The sequence below is a fragment of the Amborella trichopoda genome, chromosome 5 (genome assembly GCF_054954075.1).
Source record: "Amborella trichopoda isolate Santa Cruz 75 chromosome 5, AtrichopodaSantaCruz75HAP2 v2.0, whole genome shotgun sequence".
Lineage (NCBI taxonomy): Eukaryota > Viridiplantae > Streptophyta > Magnoliopsida > Amborellales > Amborellaceae > Amborella > Amborella trichopoda.
The window spans coordinates 10,651,279-10,679,256 of record NC_142340.1 but is presented as its reverse complement, the minus strand read 5'-3'; the positions used below and the strand labels follow the sequence as shown (position 1 = coordinate 10,679,256).

General features: G+C 38.4%; 1 protein-coding gene and 1 long non-coding RNA gene across 7 annotated transcripts; one reads left to right on the top strand and one right to left on the bottom strand.

Annotated features, from left to right (window-relative positions):
• Nucleotides 1–23,276, top strand: ELF3 (hydroxyproline-rich glycoprotein family protein). 6 transcript variants are annotated; one of them, XR_016055954.1, is made up of 7 exons: nucleotides 1–487; nucleotides 3,045–4,060; nucleotides 19,867–20,006; nucleotides 20,143–20,319; nucleotides 20,498–20,576; nucleotides 21,135–21,186; nucleotides 21,867–23,276. XR_016055954.1 is itself a non-coding variant. In XM_006853838.4 (4 exons), the coding sequence occupies exons 1-4, from the start codon at nucleotides 248–250 to the stop codon at nucleotides 22,911–22,913; spliced, it is 2,355 nt and encodes a 784-aa protein (XP_006853900.1). In that variant the 5' UTR covers nucleotides 1–247; the 3' UTR covers nucleotides 22,914–23,276. The 6 variants fall into 6 exon arrangements, 1 of the variants encoding a protein (XP_006853900.1); XR_016055955.1 differs by having other exon boundaries at nucleotides 20,475–20,576; XR_016055952.1 differs by having other exon boundaries at nucleotides 20,143–20,576.
• Nucleotides 23,277–26,058: 2,782 nt separating this feature from the next.
• Nucleotides 26,059–27,241, bottom strand: LOC110008051 (uncharacterized). The gene is made up of 2 exons (XR_016055950.1): nucleotides 26,811–27,241; nucleotides 26,059–26,721 (listed from the first exon to the last, which is right to left on the bottom strand). It is a non-coding gene; the product is annotated as an uncharacterized LOC110008051 (long non-coding RNA).
• Nucleotides 27,242–27,978: the final 737 nt, after the last annotated feature.

Below are 27,978 nucleotides of genomic sequence, written 5' to 3'. Positions count from 1 at the left end.
ATTTCAGTAGTTAATGAGAAAAAGCCCATTTCCAAACAATTCCCAAATTACAATCGCCTCCCCACCATCTGCGAATCTCTCTCTCTCCACCACCGCCACAACGCTCACATTCATATTCCCCCACTTCTGCAACATATTTTCGTCCTCGTCAATGGCGGATTGTGTTTCCTCATCTCTCTGACGAATTCTCCGATTGGGTTTTCATGGAGAGGGGATTTTCTTGGTGGGTTTGTGTTTAGGAGTGGCCATGAAAGGTGGGAAAGATGAGGCCAGGATCGGTGGTGATGGAGGTTGCGATAAAACCATGGGTCCAATGTTTCCTAGGCTCCATGTGAATGATACAGAGAAAGGGGGGCCTAGGGCTCCTCCGAGGAACAAGATGGCCCTTTACGAGCAGCTGAGTGTGCCTGCTCAGAAGTCCAATTCGTTCTCTTCGCTGTCGAATCGCGATGCAAGTAACTCTGTGCTTTCTGCTTCTTCTAGCCAGGTGAGTTCATGAGCTGCTTCTTTTTTTCCTGTTTTTTTTTTTTTGGGTATTGGTTTGATTATTTGTTTCTCCATTTCCCTGACATGAGTTTGTGCGGTGGAACTTTGTTGTTACGTTATGGTTGGCTACTGCTTGTGACTTTTTTTTTTTTTTTTGGTTCCGAAAATTTTTACTGATGCTTTGAATTTTACTGTTTTCCCTTGAATTATGTTGTGGATTTGTTGTTCTTGGAATTGTTCTGTGGTTTATTCTGGTGTAAAACTTTTTTTATTTGTTTTCTTCTTCAATTATGGTTAACAAGTGTAAATAATCGGTTTTTTTTCTCTTTATTGTTTCATTGGATTCACTGAATTGGAGTGCAAGTATCTATGTTTCTTTTGATCTAAATTGCTCTGACGGTGGATTGTGGTTTCCTGACCGTTGATGTGTAATAATTCTCTATTTTTGACCAAGTTCTAAGATTAGGTGAGATTTCCTTAGCTAACTTCCACTTTGAGTTAACAGGATTTTTATTTTTATTTTTATTTTTATTTTTGGCTTTTCCTTTTGCCTTAATTTTTCTTGGATATGTGGTTGTTGTTTTCTTTTTTCGGTTGCAAGCAAATTTTCTTTTTTGATTCTTAGAAAGGGCCCCCTCTCTCTCTCTCTTTCTCTTTGATGCCAGGAGTTGTTCTCATTGGATTCTCCATCTATTTTAATGGATGGCTAGAACTTGCGTCCATGTATGTATCAATCTTTTGAACTTGTGGTGGTGTCCTATGGTGTTATGACCTTGTTATTGTTTATGATACCTTTTGGCTTGATCATAGTTAGCAAGTCTCCGTTTAGAACATAAATTTTTCAAAAAATCTGACTTTTTGAAATCCGTTAAGAACTCCAAAGTTTTCAAAATATCTTAAAAAAAAAATTTGCATTTTTTTTAGTGGGACCGATATACACCGGTATTTCATCTTTCTTCAAAAAAAACTTTAAAAAAGACTTCTTCCCGATAACTTTATCTCTTCATTAATTTAATGTTTTTGAATTTCACATTAGAGATTAGCACATTAAAAATAAAAGTAAATTAAGAATCTTAATTTAACAAAACTTTTCATACAAAAATTTCACTAATATCTTCCCTTAAAAAAAGTGCAATATATTCTCCAAAGAAATCCATGAAAACGATTATATAGATCAAAATAATAGTTAGAGTTAGAGGAGTAACCCAATAAAAATGTTTTTTTCCTCTAAACACAGAGTGTCATTATAAAGAACTAGAGAGACAGTGACAACTAAAGTTTTAGGCAACTAGGAGTTCAGGGTGAGCTTCTAATCTGGATTTGTATAAGCATTTTGTTGCTTTCTTTCTTCATATAGAAGTTCGATTAATCTTTACAATTTTTTTTTCTTTTCATCAGTGTATACAACATGACAATTTGGATGGACTACTATTTTATGTTTTTGGGTGTTTGTGTTTTAGTTAAGTACAATCCTATACTAAATATCTTTTTTATTTTTTTTCTTTGAAAAATAATCCATATCTTGGGTTTTGTTTTTGTTGCTCGCTAATGTAGTTCTTGTGTTTAGTATTGTTGTTGTTGTAGTTGGGAGCATACAACAATAGAGTAAGTATCTATGTTTTGTGTCATGACAATAGAGTAAGTATCCTTGTAGTATTTATTAAAATTTTATGCAAAAATTTGTCAAGTATGACTCTAATGATATTAGATAAGGACATGAAAATTATAGTTCAATGGTTTTAATGTATTCGTACAATAACCGCAACCCATATTCCTATATTATGCTTTTTTTACATATCCGATATGTTCACTCCGTTTTTTTTAGTCAAATCTGAAATATTCATGATTTTCTAAGTTAACTAATTTTTGGCGACCGTATTTTGACCCAATTTTTTTCCTCCAACTTTTTGGAGCAAAACCAATTTATTACCTATGTTTTGGTTTGACGATATATTGTTATTCCCCAACTTGCTAACTATGGGCTTGATTGAGGGTGTCAAATGAGGTTCGCACTCACTCTCTCGCTCTTAATCTTTGGTACATCTGTTCTGCTGTTTTTTCTTTCTTATTGATCAATTACACGTGTTACTGTTACTTTGGTTGGTTAAAGCATAAGGATTATCTACTCTGTGTATGATCTTCCATCACTGTGATGGTGGATGGTGGATTTTTCTGAAATTTTACTGCTTGATAATTATTCACTTTATTAGGGTTGAAGATAGATTGGTTTCTATGTTTTGATTTGTACATTGTAACGAGGTCTTGAAAATTTGACTTATTTGCAGTCTTGTTGTACTGGTCTTGGGTGAGGGATCAAATTGGGAATAAGGATGTGATCAGCCCATTTTTTCTTAGTAACATTTAGTGTAGCTTGTTGGGTAAATAATGTCTTGAGAAGATCTTAAGCTTTTTATAAATTCAGTATCATGGTGTTTACACACACACACATATATATGTTGATTTGCCTATATAAGCTCATTGATGGAGGTTCTTTTTAATTGCCTTCGGCCCTTTCTGTTGCCTGAATTGGAATAATTTCGATTGCACTGTGGCTGCAGGTTAGTGGCCATGATAGGAGCGCATTTCCCCCATTGCGCATTCCTCAAACACTGGCTTATTCATCAGAGAATAACAACTCCTGTTCTTCAGACGTGATGAATATAAATGCAGCACCAATGGAGTTTGATAGGAGACCCTTGAGAAACAACAGCTACAAAACACCCATCGTCACAGGTCAGTTATCCTCGACCAACCAATTTACCCCAAATGATCTCTCTGATTCAAAGGCATCAAGTGGGCCAAAATTTGGTGTCGAAGATGATTTTATGGTTCCTAACTTTGGCAATTCTGGAACACTTAACCATATAGAAAGAGTGGCTCCGTCCTATCCTCTCTATCCGGGGTGTTCAACAAGAACAGTGGCAAATAGCACTCAGAATGGTGCAACAGTCTCCTGCAATTCTCCATTTCAAGCCCTAAATGCCCCTGAGACACCCTCAAAGTTTTTCAATCTTATGAAGTTCAAATGTTCGGACCCACATAACTTGGAATCAGAAAACAATCGCTGTGCCCCAAAATCTTCTTTACCTGTAAATGATCACATGCAACAATCTGTGTGCAATATGGAGGTTCCAGAAAAAAATGGGGAAGTTCCTACTAAACACATGAAGGAAACACCAAATCAAGATAGGTCAAGTGGTTTGCTCAACAGAATCGAAAAAGTACAGGACAATACTGCACCAGGGTGCACCCGGCCTAGTGCTGGGAATGAGCTGAGGTGCTCGAGTAGGCCCGAGGTTAGAGACAGTGGTGATATATCATGGATGATGACTAATTTGGGCTCTGGAGCATCACCGAGGAGCAACAATAGGAGCCCTAATGGGCCTGAAAACTACAGGGAGCAAAGCGGGGACAATGCTTGTGAGTCGCAACAGTTGGAGGATGGAAATAGGAATGATGACGCCTCCGAGACTTCAATGGTGGATTCCATATCCGGTCTTGAAATATCCCCCGATGATGTTGTTGGGGTAATTGGCCAGAAGCACTTCTGGAAAGCCAGAAGAGCAATTGTCAAGTAAGCAATTTTAACCTTGAAGGCTATTAATGAAAACAAACTGTACCTTTATAGGCATCTATGTACTGTTTATGCATAATCAATTGAACAGTTAATTAGGTTTTCCCTTTTTGCCATGTTTTGCTGTTGTTTCTGTGTGCAATTTATGAGCAGAGATAGCACTTTTTGCAATGGAATGCTGTTTCTCTGTAATAAGATAATTTTCTTTATTTTGCAAATTGTTGAAGTTTCAATTATTATCGAATAAAAACAATCTATGATCTTCTTATGCTGATTCTAATGTCAGCAAAGATGTTCGTTTTACTGGAATTTGTAGGCTCTGCAGCTTGTACATACTTGATGTTTGATTTACTCATCCTCTGGGGTTCCTTATGACATTCTCAATGGTTAATCTATACTGAATATTTAAATTATGTAAGGCATTTCTTTGTGTGGCGAAGTGTATAGAAACATGATTGATAGTGTAGCAGAGATTAGTGGGATTGTGGAGGTTCCTTTGTGTTTGAGGCTGAACCTTTAAATAATTCCTAATAACAGGGAAATGTCAAGGTAAGTCTACCTACTTTACAGCTTATCAATCAATAATCTTGTCATATGATCCTTTGTCTCACTTCTACTGAGATAAATGGTTACAGACCGAATTGGTTTTTAGTTGAAAACCCATACTGAACTGATACCAGAAGGAACTTTGAGAACATGAGCTAATCAAATTTGCGGTGAGGTTCAAGAGCTATCATGTCAAGAGCTTAAAATTAAAGGATTGTCCTCTAGGAAAGTGAATGAGAGAAGATATCACAGATGAATTGCTTCGTGATAGAGTTCGATGCACCTGAATCAGTTTACAAGTTATTAAGGGGCACTGGAGGTAGAGCTCATAGAAGTGGCTTTGAAATACTAAAGCAACTTAATAAGCTGCTGCAAATTTCTAAAGAACATATTTTACATATTGATAGTTGAAACAGTCATCAAGATTGAGAACAAAAAATGGTAACAAAGTTGATGAGGCAGATTGCATTTTGTGCAGCAGAGGTGTAGCAGCCTTATTATATATAGAATCGACTAGATGGAGTCAAGAGATCCAATTCTCTTGAAGAGCAAAAACTTAACTACTAAAGGAGTTAAAGCAGAGATTCTAGGTAGTGAGTAAGAGTGAGCATTAGTCTAGACTCTAAAGTGTGGCATATGTTTGTGTTGGACTTTTGTGTCTACCTGGGATGCAGTGTGCCAGGTCAGTTTCTTGAGACATTTGTACTTCATAAGCATAAACCCAACCATATCGTATTGCTGATCTGCCCAATGAAAGAAAAAGGCCATTTCATATCACCAGTACAATATACTGGGCATTGCGTCCAAGGTAGAGGAAACACTAGTACGAATTTTGTTGTCTGCTCCAGCAACAGTGAAGGCTGATTTGGCAAGAAAGACTCTACTTCAACGCTTTTGACAGAATGAGCCAATTTTTATGAAACACTAATATGTATTTGTTTTGTCCATTAGTTTTGGACAGAGGACACAAGTACTGAAGAATAGTGCCAAGACATATGCATAATTGGTCCGCCTAGATGAAAGATTAAATATTTCCTGAACCTCTAAACACAAAATACTCATTGCAAGATTCTGTACGTGGGTTGTTGGGTAGTAATTCAGTCACCAAGGGGGTTTCACACAGGTACAGTCCAGACTCAGCAGCAACTTTGAAAATTCTCCTCTCTATTCAATCCAGCAAGATCTTGGATGTGCATGAAATTTCAATATGGGACTGAAAATGACAGTTTCGTTCAAGTGCAATTTTAGCTTCCACTGTGGTCTCATATGAGAAAAGGGAGAAATCTTCTACCTGTCTGCGAAAAATGTTCTATGAGATAAACGTTTATAACTTCTGAATAAGAAAATTATTCTTCATTGATCATTCATATGAAAGTCATTGCGTGTGTAAAGCTTCTAATTTGCATTTTTTTTTTGTTTATAGTTGCTAATGCTCGATCTAGGTCATGAAACCATAAATATGTTTCTGGAAAGAGTTCAAAATTGATGCAATTTGCTTTAGACGAGTCATATCAATGTGACAAGCAAGAACCTTAAATCTGTTGTGGATCTTGCAGGTTTAATCATATCCAAGCACAGGTTTAGGTGTTTTGTTCTGAAATCGTTTAGGCTTTTTAGAATTTATCATTAGTGTTTGCAATCTCCATACAACCCCTAGATTTGGCAGGTTATGGTCTTTAGAATTGGGATTTTACTTTTGCTAAATCTCACTTCTCTGCCATGTTAATTGAGAGCATCAATCATTCTCATTAGATGAAATTGTGGTGCCCTTACAGCCTTGTATGCAAGTAACTAAGGGCTGCATAAGATATAAGTAAGATGACGTCAATTTCCTTGAAAGACTACCACGTAACATTCGCTATTTTGGTCTTCCATTCTGTTGAATGGTCCTCGATCTTCATCCACTTGGCCTCCTTCTTAGAAAGTGTCAATGAAATGAAACTCCTCTTAATAAGTTTGGCATCTTTGGCAGTTTCATCTCCTACCTTGTTAATGATTCCAGTTCCTCTCTCTCTCTCTCTCTCGCTCTACACACAGATATTCATAAATTGAAAAGTATATATTCCACTTTTTTATCATTATCTATATGCATACTCAATGAGGACTTCATAGCCAAGAAGTCCCTAAAAGATTGAGAAAATGAGAATGTAGGGTCATGATAAGAACTGAAAATTTTATCATTAAACCACTATAGTCTTTATTTACATGGTTTTAGTGAACCTGGTCCCTACAGTGAGCTACGCGATTTGCTAGTATCGCCATAGAGGAGGAAAACGTTCCTGATAGAGTTTAAAAATCAGAAATCCAGTGCTGACTTGGGGCCACTCTCTGATCCAAGTTGGCTTGTTGCTCCAACGTCAGCTCGCCTATTCTTGGTGGGTCGGCTTAAACATGGAAAAAAAAGAAAAAGAAAAAGAATATAATAGAAAAAGAAACAATAGCACCAAGACTTAGGAATTGCCCAAGTCCTACAATGTACCACGCAATTCACTACAATCCCCATAGAGGAGGAAGGAGTTCTCGATAATGTTTGGAAAATAAGAATTTGGTGCTTACTTGGCACTAATTGATAAGTCGGATTGCTGTTCCTAAATCACATTCTCAATTCGCGAGTCCCCTCGTTGATTCTGTAATTGGCTATCTAATAGGTAGGGTCGGGTCGGCTGCATGAATCCTGTTCCACTCTATCAAGGGCCATACCCTCAGTTAGACCATAAATCATCATAGCTCTTCTCACTACTTTCATCCATGTCCTTTCGGGCCTTTCCCTTTTAGAGCTTTCCGCTTGAATCAAATCGCCCCTCCTCACTAGTGTTGTTCTAGGTTGACATTACGCATGGTACAAACACACACACGCATATATATCATTAGGATTTGCGAAAAGATATGGTAAAGTTTTACGCTGGTTGCCTACCTAACACAACCCTCCTCCTTTATCCGGGCTTAGGACGGGCATGACCGGCTTGGGTCCGGCCATGGTGAGTTTATCACCTGAGTCTCTACAGTGAACGTGATGACTCACTACAATGAAACACCTAGTTCTGACAATGCAGGTGATTCTCTATTTTAGGACCATTTGAGTCGGCTTGCTGATTTTCATCCACTGGTGGAAACTGTGCATATGAAAATGGAAATCAAAATTTGTTGACAGGTGGTCATTTGCTAGAAATGATCGAATAGCAAAAAATAGTATGAAATCAAACATTTCAGAAGATTCAAAAACTTTTGAAGATCCTGCTGGGATTGTGATCCCTTCAAACTATGTCTGTGCCCCATTTTCAGTGGGGCCGTGATGCCACTTCCATAGGGACTGAGAACCCTTTTAGTTAGGGATTAAGATCCCTTTATTCAGGGACCATGATCCCTTTGGGGCAGGGTTTTGTTTTTGGGGGGTAGGGGAAAAGGGGGGCCAAGCTCTGCTTAGGCTCTGACTCCGGCTCCAGAATCACTAGCTTTGCTTAAGCCCTGACTCCGGCTCCAAAATCACTAGAGTGAGGTTTTGAGGTGCACAACTATGGCTTATATTGTTGCATAAGCCACTTTGAGCTAGAGGGTTTGTTGGGGCCGAAAATGTGAAGACATGTGGACCTTATTTAGATGAGGATGATCAAAATAAAAAAAAATATTGAAAAGACACAAAAAATGGGAAATATGTGTTTGCCATTTTTGGTGAATGCAAGCCATTCATTTGGTGGGCAGGGATCTAGGCCTTTAAGATCTGAAAATCGATGTTTTTTTCAGTCGTCTATTTTTTAATCAAAGATTTGCAAAATGTTTTGCACACAACAAATCGCTCTATGCACACATTTTAGCCAACGGGCACCATTAGCTTATTCAATGTTTTCTTTTATGGAAGAAGATTCTATTGGCTCATAGGCATACACTACAGTATGAGGCAATAAGCCATTATAAAAATTCATGGCTAACGGATTTTTTTCTGGGTTGAAATCTCTTGGTTTGAAAAAAAATGAATTCAAAAGAGGGGCGCGGGGGGGAAAAAATTTTAAGTACTTGAAGGCTAGGATCCATCTACCATCAAATAGACGCCTTGCCTTTACCAAGAATGGTGTGCTTTTTTACTCCTTTTTATTGTTTTTCTTGATCTCTTAGATGAGATCTACATGTCTACAAAATTTGGGGGTCAACAACCACCTTTAGCTCCAACAGGCTTTTGCTCTAGTATAAGCCCGTGGACTTATGGGATTTTCCATCACACATACATGTTCCTAGATGCTTCCTAAATTAAAAAACTTTTAGCATTTGACATGCCTTTGCACTTACACTCCTTCCAGCTCCTGGTGATAAATAACCTTTTATTAATAAACCTGTTCATAATGAAACAACTGTAATATAAAGGATAAATGTTCCGTATTTTAGGGGGAGTTGTTGGACTGCGTCAACTTCATCCTGCCTTGACATCTGGACCATCCATTTAATGGGTGGTACATAGCATACTTGAATCTCGATTTTCGAGCATGATCTGCAGCCCCCCAGTGTGAATGATGGTGTAGATGTTAGGGACGTACTCCAACAACTGTCTCTTAATGCACCAAAATCGGATCCAAATATAAATGAATTGGGTTCTTAGATGACAAGTAAACCAAAATCCCAAACTAGGTCTAGACTTCTAGCTACCACCAAGTCATTTGTCAACCTCTTGATTTTTGCCTTTGACAACATGAATAATGTTGATAATGTTTTAGTTATATAATCCTAATTATGGGTAAACATTCCATGGGGTCTCCATTGTAAAATCAAGGGTTCCAAGAAATGGCTTTGGCTGTCGACTCAACACTTGCTCGAGCTGGGTGACTCATGCGAGTCATCTCACTTACTCGAGCTGGGTGACTCATGCGAGGCGTCTTGGACTTGTCTGAGTCACGTAAAAGAAAAAATTATGGAACTAAAAAAAATTGTAAAATGCAATAGGAATAAATTGATGTTAATGGCTTAGAAAAAAAGAAAATCGTAAAAAGGAGAAATTCAGACAAATAAAAAAAATATAAAATGTATAAAAGTATATACAAAAGGAATTGTAAATTAACTATTTCTTATTTTAATAAAAAGTAAATCAATTTCATAAATTTAAAATGAAAACATTGAAGCATACCCAAAATTTCAATACCAATCCCCTGATCTTTGAGCTTAATCTGAATTCCTTGTCAAAGCTTCCTGAGGCAATAAAAAGGAAAACCCCCAAAGCCAATTTCTGGCTTTAGTGTCTGGATCCAGGATATCTAAGCTCTTGAAAAGTTTGGATGAATAGTAAATGAATTTGATCTTGGTCAACACCCCACCCCCCCCCCCCCCCCCAAAAAAAAATTTCCTTGTGTGCCTGTAAATCAAGCTTATGATTGGATCAAGAACACAAAAATAGGCGTAGGGATCGGATTTCATCAAAGATTGGCAATCGATTGCCAAGAAATTTGAATTTTCAAATCTGGACAAAAGTTTGACCCATCAAGAATCTATCAAATCTGATTTTTCCCTCAAATCTATTGTTTCTAATTGATAGATCAGACTAAAATCATACCAAGGGTCCAATTTTGTCTTAAATGAGCAAACTTTAAACTTGAAATCTAAGAAACCAAGAAATATAGGGGGTGGATTTCTGCCCCCTTCTAATCATAACAGTGAGAGTCGGCGACTCGCTTGAGTACTGTGAAACTTAGGCGAATCAACCCCAAGTTTCACAATATTTGGGCGAGTTTGTAATTACTCGCTCGAAGACTGTACATGGTACCCTTAGGTGTTCTATTCCGGCTAGGCAAGTTGCCGAGCCGAGTCCGAGTTGACGCTGGCAAGTTTTAGAACACTGGTAAAATCTGTGCCCTTGACCTGATAATGTTTGGATGTTGAACTTTCAAGATGCCTGTTCCTTCAATACCGTTATGCACACAAACCCTTTCAAGTTGTATGGGCCTTGCTCCACATTGTGTCACTAGGACTTCCTAGTCTCACATGCACTTGAGTATGTTGCCTTTTGAGTAGTTGAAAAGGCCATCATGTCTCATCAGGCATGGATTGCCTTTCAACTGGGTCGCCCTTTGGAGGATGCACCCAATTTTAGAGTGTATTGTTATGAAGCATTTTGACACGCATATCGCGATTGTTAAGGGATTTCTGACACCTTCATCAGTGTTACTGTCAATGACATTATCTAGTTTTTGTTATTATAGGACATCCCATGTTGGCTAAGTTAATTATGTAGTTCTTGTCATACCTTGGAATCTCAAGGGAAACGCCCGTCCCCCACATTTTGCATTCCCTGCCAAGGAATCCCCTCCATACAGCCAAAGAGGGTTCCAAACTTTTTCTTCCCAATTTGTCCCTTTCTCTCTGTCTCTCTTGCTCAACACCCAAAACCAGAAAGTCTCTCTCCCTCACCCCCCCCCCCCCCCCCCCCCTTCTCTCTCTCGGTGCTGGAATATGGGATTTTGGAAAGTTATGCTTTATTTTCTGGCAATCTGAGAGCTATGAGTTTTCTGTTTTTTGGCCGGAAAACTGTCGATTCTTGGTTATTTCGGATTTACTGGTTAGTTCCCTACCTTTTTTTGTCTTGGATTTAGAGAATTCAGGCTAGTGAAGCTTTTCCTTTGCTGGAATCAATCTGATTTCATGGTGGATGTTCGGCCTTCTCAGTTCTTGTATAAAGGAGGTTGATCCTTCCTTGAGGCATAGGATTGAAGGTTAAAAGTTATCCGAGGTCTCTGCAAAAGAGGGAAAGGGTTTAGTTTCCCAAGGTTCAAATTAGAGTTTATGCTGTTATCTGCACATCTTCTTCCTAGCTTTTGGCATTTTCCCGCTGGTTTAGTTGTTACAATAAATGTTTTGGAAGAAGATTGTTACCATAACTGTTGTTAATGCATTGACTCATTGTTAATGCATTGAGTCCATTAATCCAGTCAACAACCAAAATGTGAAAGTAATTTCTCGTCAATTTGAGAGAAATTGTCTCCTAAATCCCTAAGTGGATAATTTCTCTTCAATTCCAGTTAATAACAGCACAAAACCTCACTTTTCGAAAAAGCCTTCCTATGACAGATTAAGAGAGCTTCAAAACCAGGGTTTTTCATGCCTTATTTACAACAAGTTCAAGCAAGGGCTGATGATGCAATGCCTTGAAGGTGAGAGCCGAGGTTTCACGTAACAATTCTTGGAATCAATGGCGATCCGTGCCTTTTAAGCATCTTGTAACTTTCAAAATCCTAGCCATGGAAATGGATCTCAATAACATGTTCATATCAGACCTCATACTTTTCTTAAAAGAGCGGCAATACATCACAAGCTAGGTCGACTGTGGAAGTGAATCTCTCTCTTCTATTAATACTGCCAAATCAAGCACCAAAGCCACGATGGAATCTTCTCTGCTGTGATGTCTATGACACCCAACTCTTGAGCTCCTGTGTGTGTGTTTGTGTTTGTGTGTGCGTGTGTGAGAGAGAGAGTTTTCACTTGGATTAATAACTGAATGGGACATTTTGTCACAAGAGAGTTTTGGTAAAGTATGGAGAGCCCTTTGATGTGTGCTGTGTGGGGGGCTGACTCCTTTCCTGCGATGGTAAAGGTGAATGGCGTATCCTAGCGAAAACCGTTGGCAGCTCTTTCACCTTTTTCTCATTCCTATCATGTGGGGAGGGTTTTTCAAACGGGAGATGAGTATTTGGACAACCTCATGGAAGTATAGTTATTCCAATTTGTGCTAGCGCAGCTTTGCAAAATGAATTAGAACATGAGTCAGGCATAACCTTGACCATGCTGAATGATACAATTATATCTGGCTATAATTCCCAGTTGCCTTTGCAATTTTCTGAAACGATCCAGTGAATCTTCAGTCATGTTGTAAAAGTTGAAGTTGGATGAGGTCATACCCTTGCACTGCAAATGATTGATGGTGAGGGTTTTGTCCTTACATAAAATCCATAAGGTCGCAACCCAACAGGGGCCTTAGTTTCTTGATGCCCACTTTGTTGGGGAAGTGGCTTGTGTGCCACAAGGGCGATTGAGGTACTAGGACTTCAGGACGGATCTCCTTGAACCTTCCCTCTCACGAATCACAATATGTTAATACTACTGCCAAATCACCAGACCTAGAGCTCCCAGACTCACATTCATGAATTGGTTTATATTCACACTGGAAATACTGTCTTGCCTTGTGATGGTTATGGGTCTTATTAGCTTGCAAGCCAAACTTTTGTGCATGTACTCTCAGGACAACATGCTAGGGAAACTGGGGGGAAGTTGGTTTTAAAAAGTGAATGAAATGTCCCTGATAGGTCTGGGACATCTTCAGTGAGATCTTTTTCCACTCTCTTCTCAAACGTACATAGTTTGTGGTCCACCTGCATGAGTTGTGGTCCATAGTGTGTCCACCAAGAGCTATCGCTTTCGGTTGGCTGGCCATATTGGACAAGGCTTTTACCTATGATCATCTGCATCACTGAGATTTCTAAGTCTCCAACATATGCTCATATTCTACTTATGTTGGGAAGCTGAGGAAACGGTGGACCATCTCCCAATTGTCTCTTTACCCGAAAGGCGTGGTGTTTTTTCCTGGGCTTATTTTAGATGATGCCTCCCTCAGTGGATGCCCTTACAGTGTCTACTAGCTATTCTCTACTACCCGAGATGGATCGTAATGGGAAGATATTTATTGGGTGCAGGACACTCCGTGCATCCTTTGCCAGTGGATAATAGCTGTAATTGCTTCCTGGGCTCTTCCAAGGGTTAACTTTCATGGGTTGAGAACTCAGGACTTCATCATTGTTTGCATTGCGGATGCTCAAAGACCAAAGACTAGAGCAGACCACAAATCAGATGGGCCCTGATAATACCAAACTCAACTTTGATGGTAGCTTTTTTTTTTTTTGGAGTAAGGTTAACTTTGTACTTATAAAATAAAGATGTACACGGAAGAGAAACCAAAAGACGGCATCCCACTAATTGGGTGCTCGGTATACAAAAGACAAAGTAGAGATAAGGGAGAAGGAGAAAGAGGTGGAGGAAGAGAGAGACTTATAAAAAAGAAATAAGAAAAGACTGCTACAAAAATAGCTAAAACAAAACAGCAAATGAATTATAGGAACTTCAGAAGCTGCTGGAAAGCCTTCTAAGTAGTCAGTGAGTCGTCAAAATGTTCTGGCATCATTGCAAGAGACAGGCTAGGGTACGTGGTGAGAGGGTACCAGAGAAGAGAATGGTGATAGATAGAAAAGTGAGAGAGATGTATATAATTGTAGGGCATCAGAGAGAGAAAGAGCCCCGTGGTTAGAAGGCTCAAGACAAAAGAATGTGTGATAGATATGAGAAAGAGGTAGTAGAAAAAGGAGCAACCGAGAAAGAACAGTTGAGATGAGTTCTAAAGGAGGAGACGGAGAAAAGAGGGGTGGAGTGAGATATAGACGAGTACCCAGAGATAGCACAAGTTAATATAGGCATTGCATGTGCAAGACGAGTACCCAGAGATAGCACAATGCATGCCTTGGTGTCTTCTCAGGATTTTTGGGGACTTATGACACTACGCAGGCTGAGGTGTTAGTGCTTCCAAGAGGAGTGGGTTGTACAGGGACTCTTTTGTGTTGTCTCTGATCGTGGACGGTGAATCTCTATATGTTTTTGTGCTGCTATAGACCCCCTTTCTATGGCCTTTGGAAAATATTTTGGAGGAGATTTTAACCCTGAGTGAAACCATTGGTTGCATGTTTACACACATAAAAGGGAAGCCAATGAGATGGCAGGTGGCCTTGCTAAAGAGGGAGTCAGACTGTATTTCCTTATACGTACGTACAACTCCTCTCCTGTGGACTTCCATATAACATCCTTGATATGCTGCTCCCCATCCCCATTTCCTTGTATATCGAAAGCCAATGAGATGGCATTTGCCCTTGCTAAGGAGGGAGGGAGATTGTATCTCCTTCAAGTACTTACAGTTTCTCTCCTGTGGACTTCCATAGAACATCCTTGATATGCTGCTCCCCATCCCCATTTCTTTTTTGTATTCTTTTCCTCGTATGCATCTTTAATTTTATGTACCTTTTTGAGTGCAACTTGATGTATACGTAATCCCCTGTTGGTACAATATTTCTTGTCAAAAATGAAAAGTGAATGAATTGATTTCAGCACCCCATTGTTGCGAGGAGCTCTGTGGACAGGAGGTCATCCCCCTCCTAAACCTCGATCTGGCAGTTTGGGGGTGGGATCTTGGAGCAAAGAGTGATCCTCCATTACTTAAGGTCATGTTTCTAGACCATGAGGGCTTATGATTCCATTAGCCATAGGAGCCCAATCCCTTCTCTTGCGGGATGTAGATCCAATGATCTCGGAGATTTAGGATCTTGTACCTGTATGGTAAGAATATTCCATACTGTGGTGAAGGTGCAATCCAGTAGTTACATGTGCGAGCAATTAGTGAGTCTAAAATTGTAATTTTAACTCAAGAATTATTTTTAAAGTTGATGAATGCCACAGATAGAAGCAACCTCAAGATGAAAGCCTATTTGCAATATGTATAAGGGCAATGATCTGGTGAATAAAGAATCCGAATTCGGTTGTAATTGATAAAAAATGGGGATAAAAATTCCAGGCTAAACGATAGTGCCACATAATGGCACATGTCAATTGACAATGTTCAGTGTTGCATGGTTTGACGCATACACAGGCACCATCCTGTGCTTAACAAAACAGACAAATAACCATCTAAGTTTTCTTTTTTACTGATTGATTTATGATCTGGTAAATTGTCAATTATAAAGATGACTAGAATCACAAACTCACTATACTGTAGTAGTGTGCTGCATGTGCATGCACGTGCTTTTGTGTTAGTTATATTTCTTATATTATAGGAGATCAAATATAGATTTTAATGTTTTACACATCAGTGGAACATGATAGTGATAAAATTCAGTTCCCTTTCTTGTCATGGCCCTAAAATCTGAAATTTTCTTATTTATATATGACTCTCACACTATAGAAGTTGTTTGTTCATGTGTATATAGTATTAAAAAAATGCAATATATATGTTTTATGTTTTACAATTACATCCTATTTTGTAATGTACATATGTATAGTAAGTATATTCCTTGGGCCCTACCTGGCATGCAGGCCTTGGGCAATTTATCAAAATACCCATTAGATATGAACTATTTGCAACTGTACCAACTCAAAACCATGTGTTTTTCCTTGGGTATTTTGAAATTAAATCGGAAGATATGGGTAAAGTGTTAAATTGTTCATCTCTCATGGGTAATTTGATAAAGCTCTACTTTATATATATATATATATATATATATATATATATATATATATATATATATATATAGGAAAAGTCTTTCCAACGCCTATAGGCGAAAATGAATAGTGATTTCGTCTACCCTCATCACCGTCCAAATTTTATCGCGCGGTAACAAATGTCCGGTAGTGTTTTATTTTTCATTTTTTTTTCAACAAATCGTAATGACCTGAATTTGGAGGGTATGTACATCTACTGAAGTGCATCTAATAAAAATATATAAAAAAATATCTTCGAAAAATAAATTGACCAAATACCCCCAAAACTTTTAGGGGGTATTTTGATCAATTTTTTCATGTAAAATATTTTTTTTATAATTTTCAAAGATTCCCCTATTTTTGATGAATACACGCTCTAAATTTCAGGTCATTCCAATTTGTAGAAAAAAAATGAAAAATGAAACACTACCGGACAATCGTGACCGCGTGATGAACTTTGAACGGTCATGGGGGTAGGCGAAATCACTGTTCATTTTCGCCCATAGGCGTTGCGTAGTGTTTTCCATACATACATACATACATACATACATTATAGGGGTGCTCCTAGACAGGCTAAACTTTAGGCATCCTCCACACCCACTCCAGCATCCTTTCTCTTCTGTTATGAACCGACCATCTTCCTATTTCCTTCAACTGACTCATGCTTGTAGTTCTTCTAGGATATGAAGGTTCCCTTCGCTGATCTCTCCACGTTCCATGCTAAGAAAGCATGACAACATTTTCATGTCCTTGATACATACTGTTTACTTATAGTAAGTAACCTTTAGATTGTATCTAATATGCATTTTGGCATCATCTCCTGTAACCACTATGATGTAAATGTATAACCAGTACTCTTTCCATTAGACCTGTAGTAACAAGATACTACTTGAAACTGATGCTGTTGCAATTCACAATGATTGAAATCGAACCAGGTTCGTGATTTAGTTTTGGTGCAAGAGGCCTTTTTCTGATTTGCAAACTGAGCCTGATTTTCAAATCAGGCCAGCTTTCAGTCACAATTCCTCGAGATTTTCATGAAGGCCATTTATTAGAGTTATTTTGCCAGCTTTCTTGCGCTCCAATGGACAAATTTCCCCATTTTGGCAACTGACATGAATGTTTCCTTGTAGTCATTTCCATAGATTAAGGTAAATCCCTTGGCTATTAGGCACACATTTTATCTTTTTATACTTCTATTTGGTATGAACTTCAAGTTCATTGACCTAATAGGTAATAGTATTTGTTAGTCTTCTTCCTGTTAGGAAATGTAGTGAGATCCTGGGTTTGATTTCTTTGAACTGCTTGTACTTCTTCCTGCATTACCTCTTTCCACTCATTACAAGATGCCTCTTTTGCAAGATTATGGGCTTATAGGAAAAATCATTGCCGGATTAAAGATATGGTAGTAATTAGGGGAGTTGGAAAACAAAATGTTCAATTTGCTGTGCAAGTCTTTTTCTTTTTTCTTTTATTTTTTTTGGGTCCCTCTTTCACTGCATTGGGTAACACCAAGTTATCGGGACAATCAAGAGATCAGACGCAAAGCTAGGTAAGAGCTTGGAGGTGGGAGAGCCACCTTTTGAGGTGACATGCTAGGACTGCATTTCATCTATCTCACTTCTTGCATTTCGTGCAAATTGAGCTATTGCAATTGCTGGACATGGCATTCACTATCTCATGTGGGATCGGAAAAGATAGAGGTAAGCAAATTGTGGGAGAGGTTACGAGAACTATTTTCTGATAAGTTAGTTGACCATTGTTCCCTAATATGCCCTGATAATCGACCAAGTAATGAATCCTGAACATTCAAAAAATAATATGGATTCTTAATGTGCCTTGCGTGGCATCCGGGGTAACAAGACTTATTTCTGGTCTTGGAAGACTTGAATCCTTATTCCCCCCCCCACAGCAATACATTCTTAAAGTGCATTACACGGCAAGTGGTATAACAGCATTCTTTCTGTTGTTATAACACTTGGTGTCCATTCTGGACAGGGTAATGTCTGTTAAAAGCACTCTTAACGGAACTAGGATTAAGTTTGTCTTTTGCCTTTTCATGTAGACGAACAAAGCAATTACCTCCACTTGTTAAAAGGTGGCTTATCGAGTTGTTTTGCTAGAGTTTCTTTCAGGCAGTGAGAAATTTTGAAGAAGAGTAGGGGTCCCAAAGGGATCAGAGAAGATAGAAATCATCAAATTGTGGAGGTTAGAAGAAGCATTTTCTAAAAGGTCTTGCTTGAGAATACGAGTTTCACCAAATCCATGGATTTATACCAGCCCCTCTGCCATTCTTGTACTCCCATCCCAAATCTCCACCACCTCCAGATTTCCGATCCTACAACCTTTGTGATCTAAAGTTCCCTACCAAGGTCAAACTATCCTCTGTCGACTTTGGAGAGAGAGCAGAAGCAACCTAATCTCCACCAACCATTTAATGGCCATCTAATTCTTTTAATCATGTCTATTTCCAACCTGGGATCTCTCCCGCTCCCAGAATTGTATCACAATTACTCTCACCTCATCCAACAAAAATAGGTAACTATAGCCTCATCCCTATCCAACCCAGCTACAATGATGTTGTATCCAACCCCAAACCTACTAGCGCCCTAATCTCTGCAAAATCAGCATGCATAAACAGGGAAACGCCACTGTACTCCAAGATCTGTCCTCGTGAAATAGAGTGCTTCCTACCTCTAATAGAACTAATATCATCACCTCATCGGCCCAAAAGTGTGACAGAACATCACCAATTCCAACTCGGACTCCCCTGGCCACACACTCAACTGCCAACTCACCCATTTTAAAACAACAAATCACCACCCACCCCAATCCCTCGCCGGGGCCACCCCCTCTTTTGCATGTTCCTTCACACATTTGGAGCCACATCATCAACTGGCTGCACTCCTTTCTTCCTCTTCAGTCTCACTGCCACTGCTGCCAAGTTCGATAACAGTCCGGAGCCATGTCATCAAGTGTCCACATCCCCTATGTCCTACTCGGCACCACTACTGCTGCCAACTCAATACCGTGACTGCAAGGCACAACATCCGAGACCCAGGATGACATTACCCCCCTTAGCATGATAGCTGGGGATGCCTCTGTGTACAATTTCCTGAAGTTGAACCAACACGAGCCTATTATAAGCCCCAATCTTTCCAAACTTCCACTCCTCAAGCAAACATAGATGACTTGTACAATGCTGATGTAGAGTCATACTTTTCTGCTGACCAAGATGCGATGGAGCAAGTCGACTGCAGGAAGCCGATTGTCAATGACATGCTTGATTCGATGGAGTTCTCAATGATGGCCCTGCGATGGATTTGAACAAGATTTTCAGAGAAAACACATCTGAGAATGGCAAGCTAACACACAAAGGAATGCAAGAGCTTTTCATACTATCCTACGATATAAATACTGAGGGGCATTCCTTTACCCTCCCAATTAGTTCCAATATATGCTTGGGGAGCTCGGAGAGAGCCGATGCCTCAGATGTTCTTCACACCTGGCCTTCTCCTCCATCATAGCAAAATGGAATTCTCATCTGGAATATTCGTGGCCTGGCCAGCCATGAGAAGAAAACGGCCTAAGAAGCCGTTTCTGTGGAATAATGCTTGGAAGTCCTTGATACCCTAAAGACCAAATCCCTGAGAGCTCCCACACACACACAAGAAAAAAAGAAAAAAAAAAGAAAAAGAAAAACAAAAAAACATGTTGCTTGTCCATGAAGTGTGGGGTTGCTGCCCATGTCACTGGGTCAAAATTGTGTAGCACTGGAGTTCATATTGACCCGACACTGCAGAAGCCTCCTTCCGCTTGTGATTTACAGATTTTCTTTCATTCAATATGCCTTATATATAAGCTTTTGCTTAAGTCTACTCTTGGATATTGTGATTCCCCTTGTGTTGCACATTACTTGTCAAGAATACTTGCTTAGGTTTGTATAGGGCTTTAGATTTAAGCAACTGAATTGACTTGCTTAAGTCCGCTCTTAGGTACTTGCTGAAGTGCCTTCTGCACTGTGGAACCTGGCGAAAATGTGCTTTTGCCTTGTCAAAGGTCTGGTTGAGACTCAATCAAGGCCCAAAAGAGCACCTCCAATGATGAAAATACTGAAGCCCTGCATCTCCTTAATGTAAGGTTTGATAGGTTTCATCATCTTCTTTCACCTCGTAGCTTTTTGGCTCGGCTGTGAAAGACATGGTAGTTTTCCTTTGGCAGACATGGGACCTCAAGATCACGTTTTCTAAGTTGCCCAATTTGTTTAGCAGGGCCTTGTGTTACTTGACACCCACCAGCTTCTCACACTTCAGCGGTCCCTTGATCCCACCCTTTGGATTTCTTTGGCCTGAATTGAGTCTCCATGACTCATCACTATAACAGAAAAAGAGTAATCTTTAGCAGGGGGTTCAGATATATGGGTTTAGCTGAAGCCTGATAGGCAGCTGGTAAGCTTTTCACTGATTGATCCTGATTCCATGGGAATCAAATTTGATACTAAATGATCACCTTCAATCTTCACACACGCACATTATTGGTGTTTTCTGCCACCAAAATACTAGCTTCTTCATTGCAATTGGCCAAGTCATTGCCTCACTGTTAGTTTTGCATCTCCTCGCTCGCAAGTGCTACACTTTCTGTAATGGAGCGGCCACTGGATGCATCCTCTTTGAACAGGAGATATGACTGTGGATTAGTGTTTGAGGTTGGGGGCCTGAACTTATTAGCTTTGGCTGTGTATTTTAATGTTTGATTTGTAACTTATTTCCATATCAATACTAGGCTGTTTATAACTTGAATCTGAGACTTAATAGTCAAATTACAGTATGAGCTGATATATATGACCATTAATTGTATAAGGCAATACGTTTCATACATGTGCATTGAATTCGATGCTAAATATCTAGTGGCGGCTTTCAATGTCTACATTCAGATAGAGGATCTTTGATTCAGAGTCTTTTGTTGGAATCTGGGTCCATGGTATTTAACTGGTCTGCAAGAAGGTTCCAAAAGCTCAATATGATGTGTACTTTCTCAGAAAAAAAGAACATCAATGTAGTATGTGTGGGAGTTGGTTGCATGCACCATTGTATCTGGCGCTCAAATATATTTCTTGTTCCTATATACTGTTTTTGCTAATTGAGCAATTTATAGGGCTTGTGCTCTCAATATTTATGTTGCATGTGGAACACAGTTTTGATGTAATTGTCAAGACTAAGCATTTGAATGCCACTCATAGTTCTTACATTGCTTTTGTTTGCAGCCAGCAGAGGGCTTTTTCTATCCAAGTATTTGAGCTGCACAGACTCATCAAGGTAAAACTGGCCTTGATCTTATTATACTTTATGTTTCTCTAAGATCACTTGGAACATTTTGATAGGGAATGGAATGCTAATATACACCAGTTGTTAAGGGCTCTGTAGTCTCTACTAAGTGACTGGGGGAATCCTGGTTTGCCTAATTACAAATATGGTGATAAATCTTGCTGAAGTAATTCTTTGGGAGATTGTCAAAATTAATATTTCTGACTTCTGAGAAACTTCTTCAAGTTACAAAAAAATGAAAGATTTAAAAGAATTTCAAAAATCATCGAAGTAAATAATTTTCTTGGATTCTGAGTTGTCCATTTTCGATAACATAGGTTTCTTAAATCTATAATTTACATTTTCAATTTAGCCATACATGCAGGATTAAACTTGTCTTATTTGGTAATTCTGGGAAAATTTTGAAAATATAAAGATCTATCAAGACAAAAATCTGTTTCTCAGAAAATCTCATCATATTCTCATCAAATTTTCAGAAAAGAAAAGGAAAATAAGAGTTATGGATGCTAAATGATGTACCAATCCTGACGAGTATGGGCTCTTGGATCAGTGCTTAGGGCATTGATTACAATCACAGGAACTATCCCCACATAAAAAAGAACAAAAAAAGAAAAAAAGAACAAAAAAAGAAAAAAAGGAAAAAGTTTAACCACCCTCCTTTTTTCGAACAGGTGCAAAAGCTGATCGCTGCATCTCCTCGTCTATTACTAGAAGATAGCTCATACTTGCAGAAGCCTCCTCCCAAAGCACCTCCTAAGAAACTCAATTCCGATTATGCCCATAAACCCCAACCTGTGACTCGAAAACCAAAAGAAGACGCACAAAAATGCAACCAGAACTCTCCTGAGAGACCAAACGAGAACCAGCCCACCCCTTCCGGTGGTCTCGACCAAGGAATCCTCTGCCAAGCTTCAAGTTATGGTCCTTTCATCCAAAAGCAGACAGCTGTCCCTCCACCCAATGATGGAACTGTCCCTCCTTGGTACTTTCACCTGCCAACCAATAACCAGTGGCTCATCCCCATTATGTCCCCTTCAGAGGGCCTTGTCTACAAGCCTTATTCTGGGATGTGTCCTCCTTCAGCCTACATTGCTCCGACATATGGAGGTCCTCTTGCACTTCCTCCGATGGCTGGAGACTTTACAAATCAAGCATATGGCCTTCCCACCTCCCATCAACATGCTGGGATCCAAGTGTTTTCAGGGGCCTCACCTAGCTATTTCCCTGCTCCTAATGGCCTCTCAGTTATGAACCCGGTTCCAAGAGCGCCTGTACATGCTGCTGGAGTCGTTCAAGAGGTGGTGGGTCCCACCACACAGGAGGAGGTTGCCAGTAGACACGACTCACCTGCTGGAAACCAGGGGACCACCAGAAAGCGGGACCCACCTGCCGAAGTCCAGCAGGACAGGGAGGGTGGAGGCTTTAATACTTCATCAGATTATAGGAGTGAGGCTTTCTCATGTTCCGGGTGGAAGGTTCAGGGGCCGAGGGAGACTGAGATTCAGGGAAGCACTGCAAGCAGCCCCTGTGAGGGTGGTGGAGAGAGGACGGATGCCCTCCCGCTGTTCCTGATGGGCTCAGCAGTAGACGAGGAGACACCTCAGGAAAGGAGGGGAGTTGTTATTAGGGTTGTGCCACATAACGCAAGGTCTGCCACAGAATCGGCTGCAAGGATCTTCCAGTCAATCCAAGAGGGGCGGCAACAATATGACTCATAAAGGGAACACAAGCAAGTCTGTTCTCTCTTGTCATTGTTCCTCTCTTAATATGACTTATGACGACATGTTTCTCTAGCTTGAAAGCATGAAAGCAGTCCCCGTCCATCTCTTTCTCTCACACACTCACTCACTCTCTCTCTCTCTCTCTCTCTCTATCTCTCTCCCTCCCTCCCTCCCTCTCTCTCTCTCACTCTCTCTCTCTCTGATGTTAAGGGCTGCAGCTTGTTTCTTGATTAAGGGTTTGCCATTGGGTTGTTTGTGAAGTTCCACCTGACCTTGCCTTGCCTCTCTCTTCTGATGCTTAATTTTGTATATTATCTTCAATAATTGTGCTTTATAACAAGTATTTCATGGGGAACACTCCATCAGGTGTTTGGCTTCGTTTAGGATACCTAATTACGTAGTTTGAGATGCAGGCTTTGTGATTGTCTTAGTTGTTACTTTGATTTGATGTGATATCTTTTTGTTCTTTTCAGAATGTTGACTCAGGTTTTCATTGATGCTTCTGAAAGTGATGAACAACAAGATAAATGTACAGAATTGAATATGGGCTTATGGTTTAACATTTGCTAATCCTTCGGCCTCTTGATTCCTCTCTGTGTTTCATGTTAAAATACAACTTTTCTACTTTGAATACCATCTTTTACCTCATCCCGTGCTTCAAAACCCTGTAATCCGGATTAGGAACTGCTAATCGTGATTGTGAATTAGTTGGGATATTGGTATTGGCCTGCCTAAAAATTTCCTTTCTTGATGTGGGCAAGAGTTCTTGATTTGGCTTAGGAATTGTCTTGACAGAACCAACTCTAGGAAGGTATCAGTATTGGCTTGGTTCTTGTCCTGAAAGCCCTTTTTTAATTTTTCAAAATTTATTAGGATTACCAATATGGATTGATCTAGATCAACGACCCCACATGGATCTGTGGGGGTGGATGATCCACCCTACTAATCAGAATTTTAAAAAAGTGGCCTCATCCAAACACTAGCTAGCATTGGCCGAATCTCCTCCTTGCTGTATTGTTGAACACAATTAATGCTTTGCTTCATTAATCTGAGTTCAGGTCCATTGGTAGTGCAAGGTTGGCATGGACCCTGAGAACTACGAAAGAATTCCCTTCTTCATCGCTCAAAATTTCTCCATTCCTAGCTGGCCTAGGATTACTAGCATCAACACTATGTTTTCCCACATGTAGGTTTCCTAGTGTTCAAATTAGTTGAATTCCTCATATTACACATAATGTCTTCCCTTGTAATGATGTCAACATTAAAATTTTAGCACTGTGCAAGTGTTTGAAAACTTATATGTGGCTTTGAGAAAGTAGATTAAGGTAGGCTGGTCACTTGTTAGGAGGTACGAGTTGGTTCAAGTGGTAGGCTAAAAAAGAATAATGGGTTAGATCAAAAGGATATAGTCGGAAGTAGTGAATAAATATAGAGTTTTAAAGCTTTGTTGAGGGTATGACTCTTGATAGAGTAAAATGACAGATTAGGATTCATTTAGATGGTTCTTATGAACGAAAATATTATTGATTTTCGTCCATTGAGTAGTATTTTTCATATATATATATATATATATATATATATATATATATATATATATATATATATATATATATATATATATATATATATATATATATATATATATGGGAAAATGATCTTGTGAGCTTATGGGCTCACAAGTAAAAATGAACCCAACAGGTCATATTGAATTGAAGTCGATTTGACGATCACAGATGTTCGTTAGTGTTTGAATTTTAATTTTTTTTCTACAAATCCAATTCACGTGAAATTTTAGGGATTGTTCATAAAAAATAAGTGAATCTTCGAAAAATATCAAAAAAATATTTTACATGAAAAATATTGATCAAAATACCCCTGAAACTTTATAGGGGTATTTTGGTCATTTTTTGTAATATATATATATATATATATTTATTTATTTATTTATTAAATGTGGCTTAATGAGAATAACACACGCTTAAAATTTCAAGTGATTTGGATTTGTAGAAAAAAAATTAAAATTCAAACACTATCGGACATCCGTGGTCGTCAAATCGGCTCAAATTCAATCTGAACTGTTTGACTCATTTTTTCTTGTGAGCCCTCTGGCTCACAGGATCATTTTCCACACACACACACACACACACATATATATATATATATGGTTATCTTAAGGCGCTCATATTATGGAGTAATTTATCATTGTATTTATCAAATTTTGGATATTTATATATCTTTGTTTTGTACATGAAATATTTTTTTAATAACGGTATTTTTAGTCATTAGGAGGATTGTGATGTCATCCACATGGAATGTGATATCACCCACGAAACACAAATGCTCGATATGGGTGATGTCACACTCCATGTAGATGACATCGCACCGCCCTAAAAAATACATTTACTAAAAAAAACTATATATACAAAACAAGAGCATTGAAGTGTCTAAATTTTGTTAAGTACAAAGTATGAGCACCCTATATTATATATAAGGAATGAGTCCGTGCAAAAGTTGTATAATAATATAATGCAACCATACCTCTAGAAAGCCTCGTTTTTAGCATTTGTATGACTTCAAAATTTGCACACACATTTTCTTCATCTTCATAATCGATCCTACAAAAAATTTCTTCATCTTCATAATGAATCCTACAAAAAAAAAATTCATTTTGCACCATTGATATGTTCAAAATTAGTACCCTCCAATAATGAATTAGGATTGTTTATTTAGTAAATTTCAAGATCTAGGCCTTAACAAATTCAAATTCATTTTTTTCTTTTTTACCATTGTTAATCTAATGATGATAATGCTATATAAATTTTTTGGGAACTAACAAATCCATCTCAGGCTTATATCTAACCATCTCATTAAAATTGACGGTTAATATTAATTGAGCTAGAAAAACACTTTTTATGACGTTTTTTCAAAATTTTCTTTTTAGTGATTGTTCTTTAATATAAAAAAAGTGAACATTTAAAAATTCATATCAAACAAATGTCTCTAACATGGTTTTTTAAAATGATTGCATTATACTACTATACAACCATTGCATAAAAATTATTTTCATATATATATATATATATATATATATATATATAAATAAAGGGTTAGTCTAGAATTCAGCAGTGATTTTAGAAAAATCTACTCCCAAAATTTCAATAGTGAGTTGCCCTAAAAATAATTAAAATTACATCAAAATATTCTTTATTGTGAAATTATAAAACGGTAATTTGAAGTAATTGTTGATCCCTCCCTAAATTTACGTGTTCTTCCTTTCCACCGCCCTTTCTCGTCACTCCATCTCCTCCAGCGAGAACTCTCTCTCTCTCTCTCTAACATCAAATTTTTTCCCCAAATCATAGAGAAAAAAATTCGAGCTTAAACACCATACAACCAATCTCTCTCTTTCTCTCTGTTGTGTTTTTGGGAATAAATTATAGGGTCCAACCCCTACTTCCTCTTCTCTCTCATGCAAAAATCAAAATCAAAGTAACTTGACCCAAATACTCCAGCAAACATTACATCAAAAGTGAAAGGCGATAATGTTGCAGAGAAAGGGTTATCAAGGCGACGCCACTGAAGCTGTTAGAGCTGCTTCGCAGTAGATCAGAGGGAGAAGGCCCAGAAAGTGAAAGGAGAGAATGTTGCAGAGAATTCATGGCTGAAATAATCGAAAATGGGACGAAACCTCCCCTCTTTAATTGCCGATCAATGTTAGTGTTGGCTACAAAACCCTGTGGAAGAAAAACACTCGCTCTGTAATGGTCGATCCGGAGATTCAGGTTCACTGTGCGGCTCAAAAGACCTAAAATAAAGAAGAAAAATGTCCTGCAAAATGGCGGATAAAATATCTAAAAATGGAAGGAAGCCGAGAAGCTTTAATTTGGGGATTACCTGTCCCCTATTGTCCATCAACGCTCCTCCATACCCTTCAGTAGCATACTCTTACTCTCTCTCATGCTCTCTAGCTCCTGTTCTCTCTCTAGACCTCTCACACAAACTCTCGCTCTATATGCTCTAACAGTTTAAACCCCCTCTCTCTCTCTCTCAAATACCTCTACACTAACGTTAATGGTCCTCTCCAATTAATAATAATTTGTGGAGGAATCAGTAAGCAATCAAATAAGATCTTCTCTAAAATCAGTTTGACTCCAATTATTAATAACTTGTAGAGGAACCAGTCAGCAATCGAAGGAGATCTTCTCAAAAATCAGTTTGAATCACTGATGAATCTTCAAACATGGGCCATTTGTTCACAAGTCTCAGAAAAAAAAAAAAAGGGAGAGATTCCACGGGAATAGGGTCTTCCGTTTTAAATTATATCCGGTGTCCTTTTTCAATTTGGAAAAAGGTTATATAAGGATGCTACTTTATAATGTAGATCTATGGATGCCCCTCAAAATTCTATAGGAAAAGGTTGTTTTAGTGTTAAAAACCCTTCGATTGAACATCTCGATGAAAAGTAAAAAGATTTTAAGTCTCAGAAATAGTACATTTTATAACATATTATCTACACTGTCTATTTTCAAGATTTTCATATATTTATAGATCTACTTGATTTTAACTACTTTTAAAATTTAAAATTTTATAATTAGATATAAAAATAGATTTTGAGATAATCCTAAGAACATTTTACATCAAAATTATATACCATGTTAAAATTTGAAGGTGCACCTTACCTCTACACCTACGGATGCATCCGTATGCCAACTGCACCCTTTTCAATTTGACAATTTGACAATTAAGAACGCATTCATGTAATTTTAATTATTTGTAATTATTTTAAAGGCACTCACTGTCAAATTTTTGCCTTGGAAGGATTTCTTTCTTTTTCAAAATTTTTAGATAGCTTTTTTATTATTAGATGAACAATGTTGAAAAAGAAAAAAACGGTTTTGAGTTTGTACATGCTTGTCTTAAAATTCACCAAATGAATGGTCTAGATTTATTGTTAGAGGGGACTCATTTTAACCATATTTAGAATATGAATTGAATTTTAATTTTTGAAAATTAACTATTGGGATGAAGATAGGGTGTGCAAATTTCTGGTGTCATACAAATG

Coding starts and splice junctions, on each gene's coding strand:
- ELF3 (XM_006853838.4), top strand. CDS start 248: ATGAAAGGTGGGAAAGATGAGGCCAGGATCGGTGGTGATGGAGGTTGC. Junction 488..3,044: donor TTTCTGCTTCTTCTAGCCAG/GTGAGTTCATGA, acceptor CTGTGGCTGCAG/GTTAGTGGCCATGATAGGAG. Junction 21,187..21,866: donor AGCTGCACAGACTCATCAAG/GTAAAACTGGCC, acceptor TTTTTCGAACAG/GTGCAAAAGCTGATCGCTGC.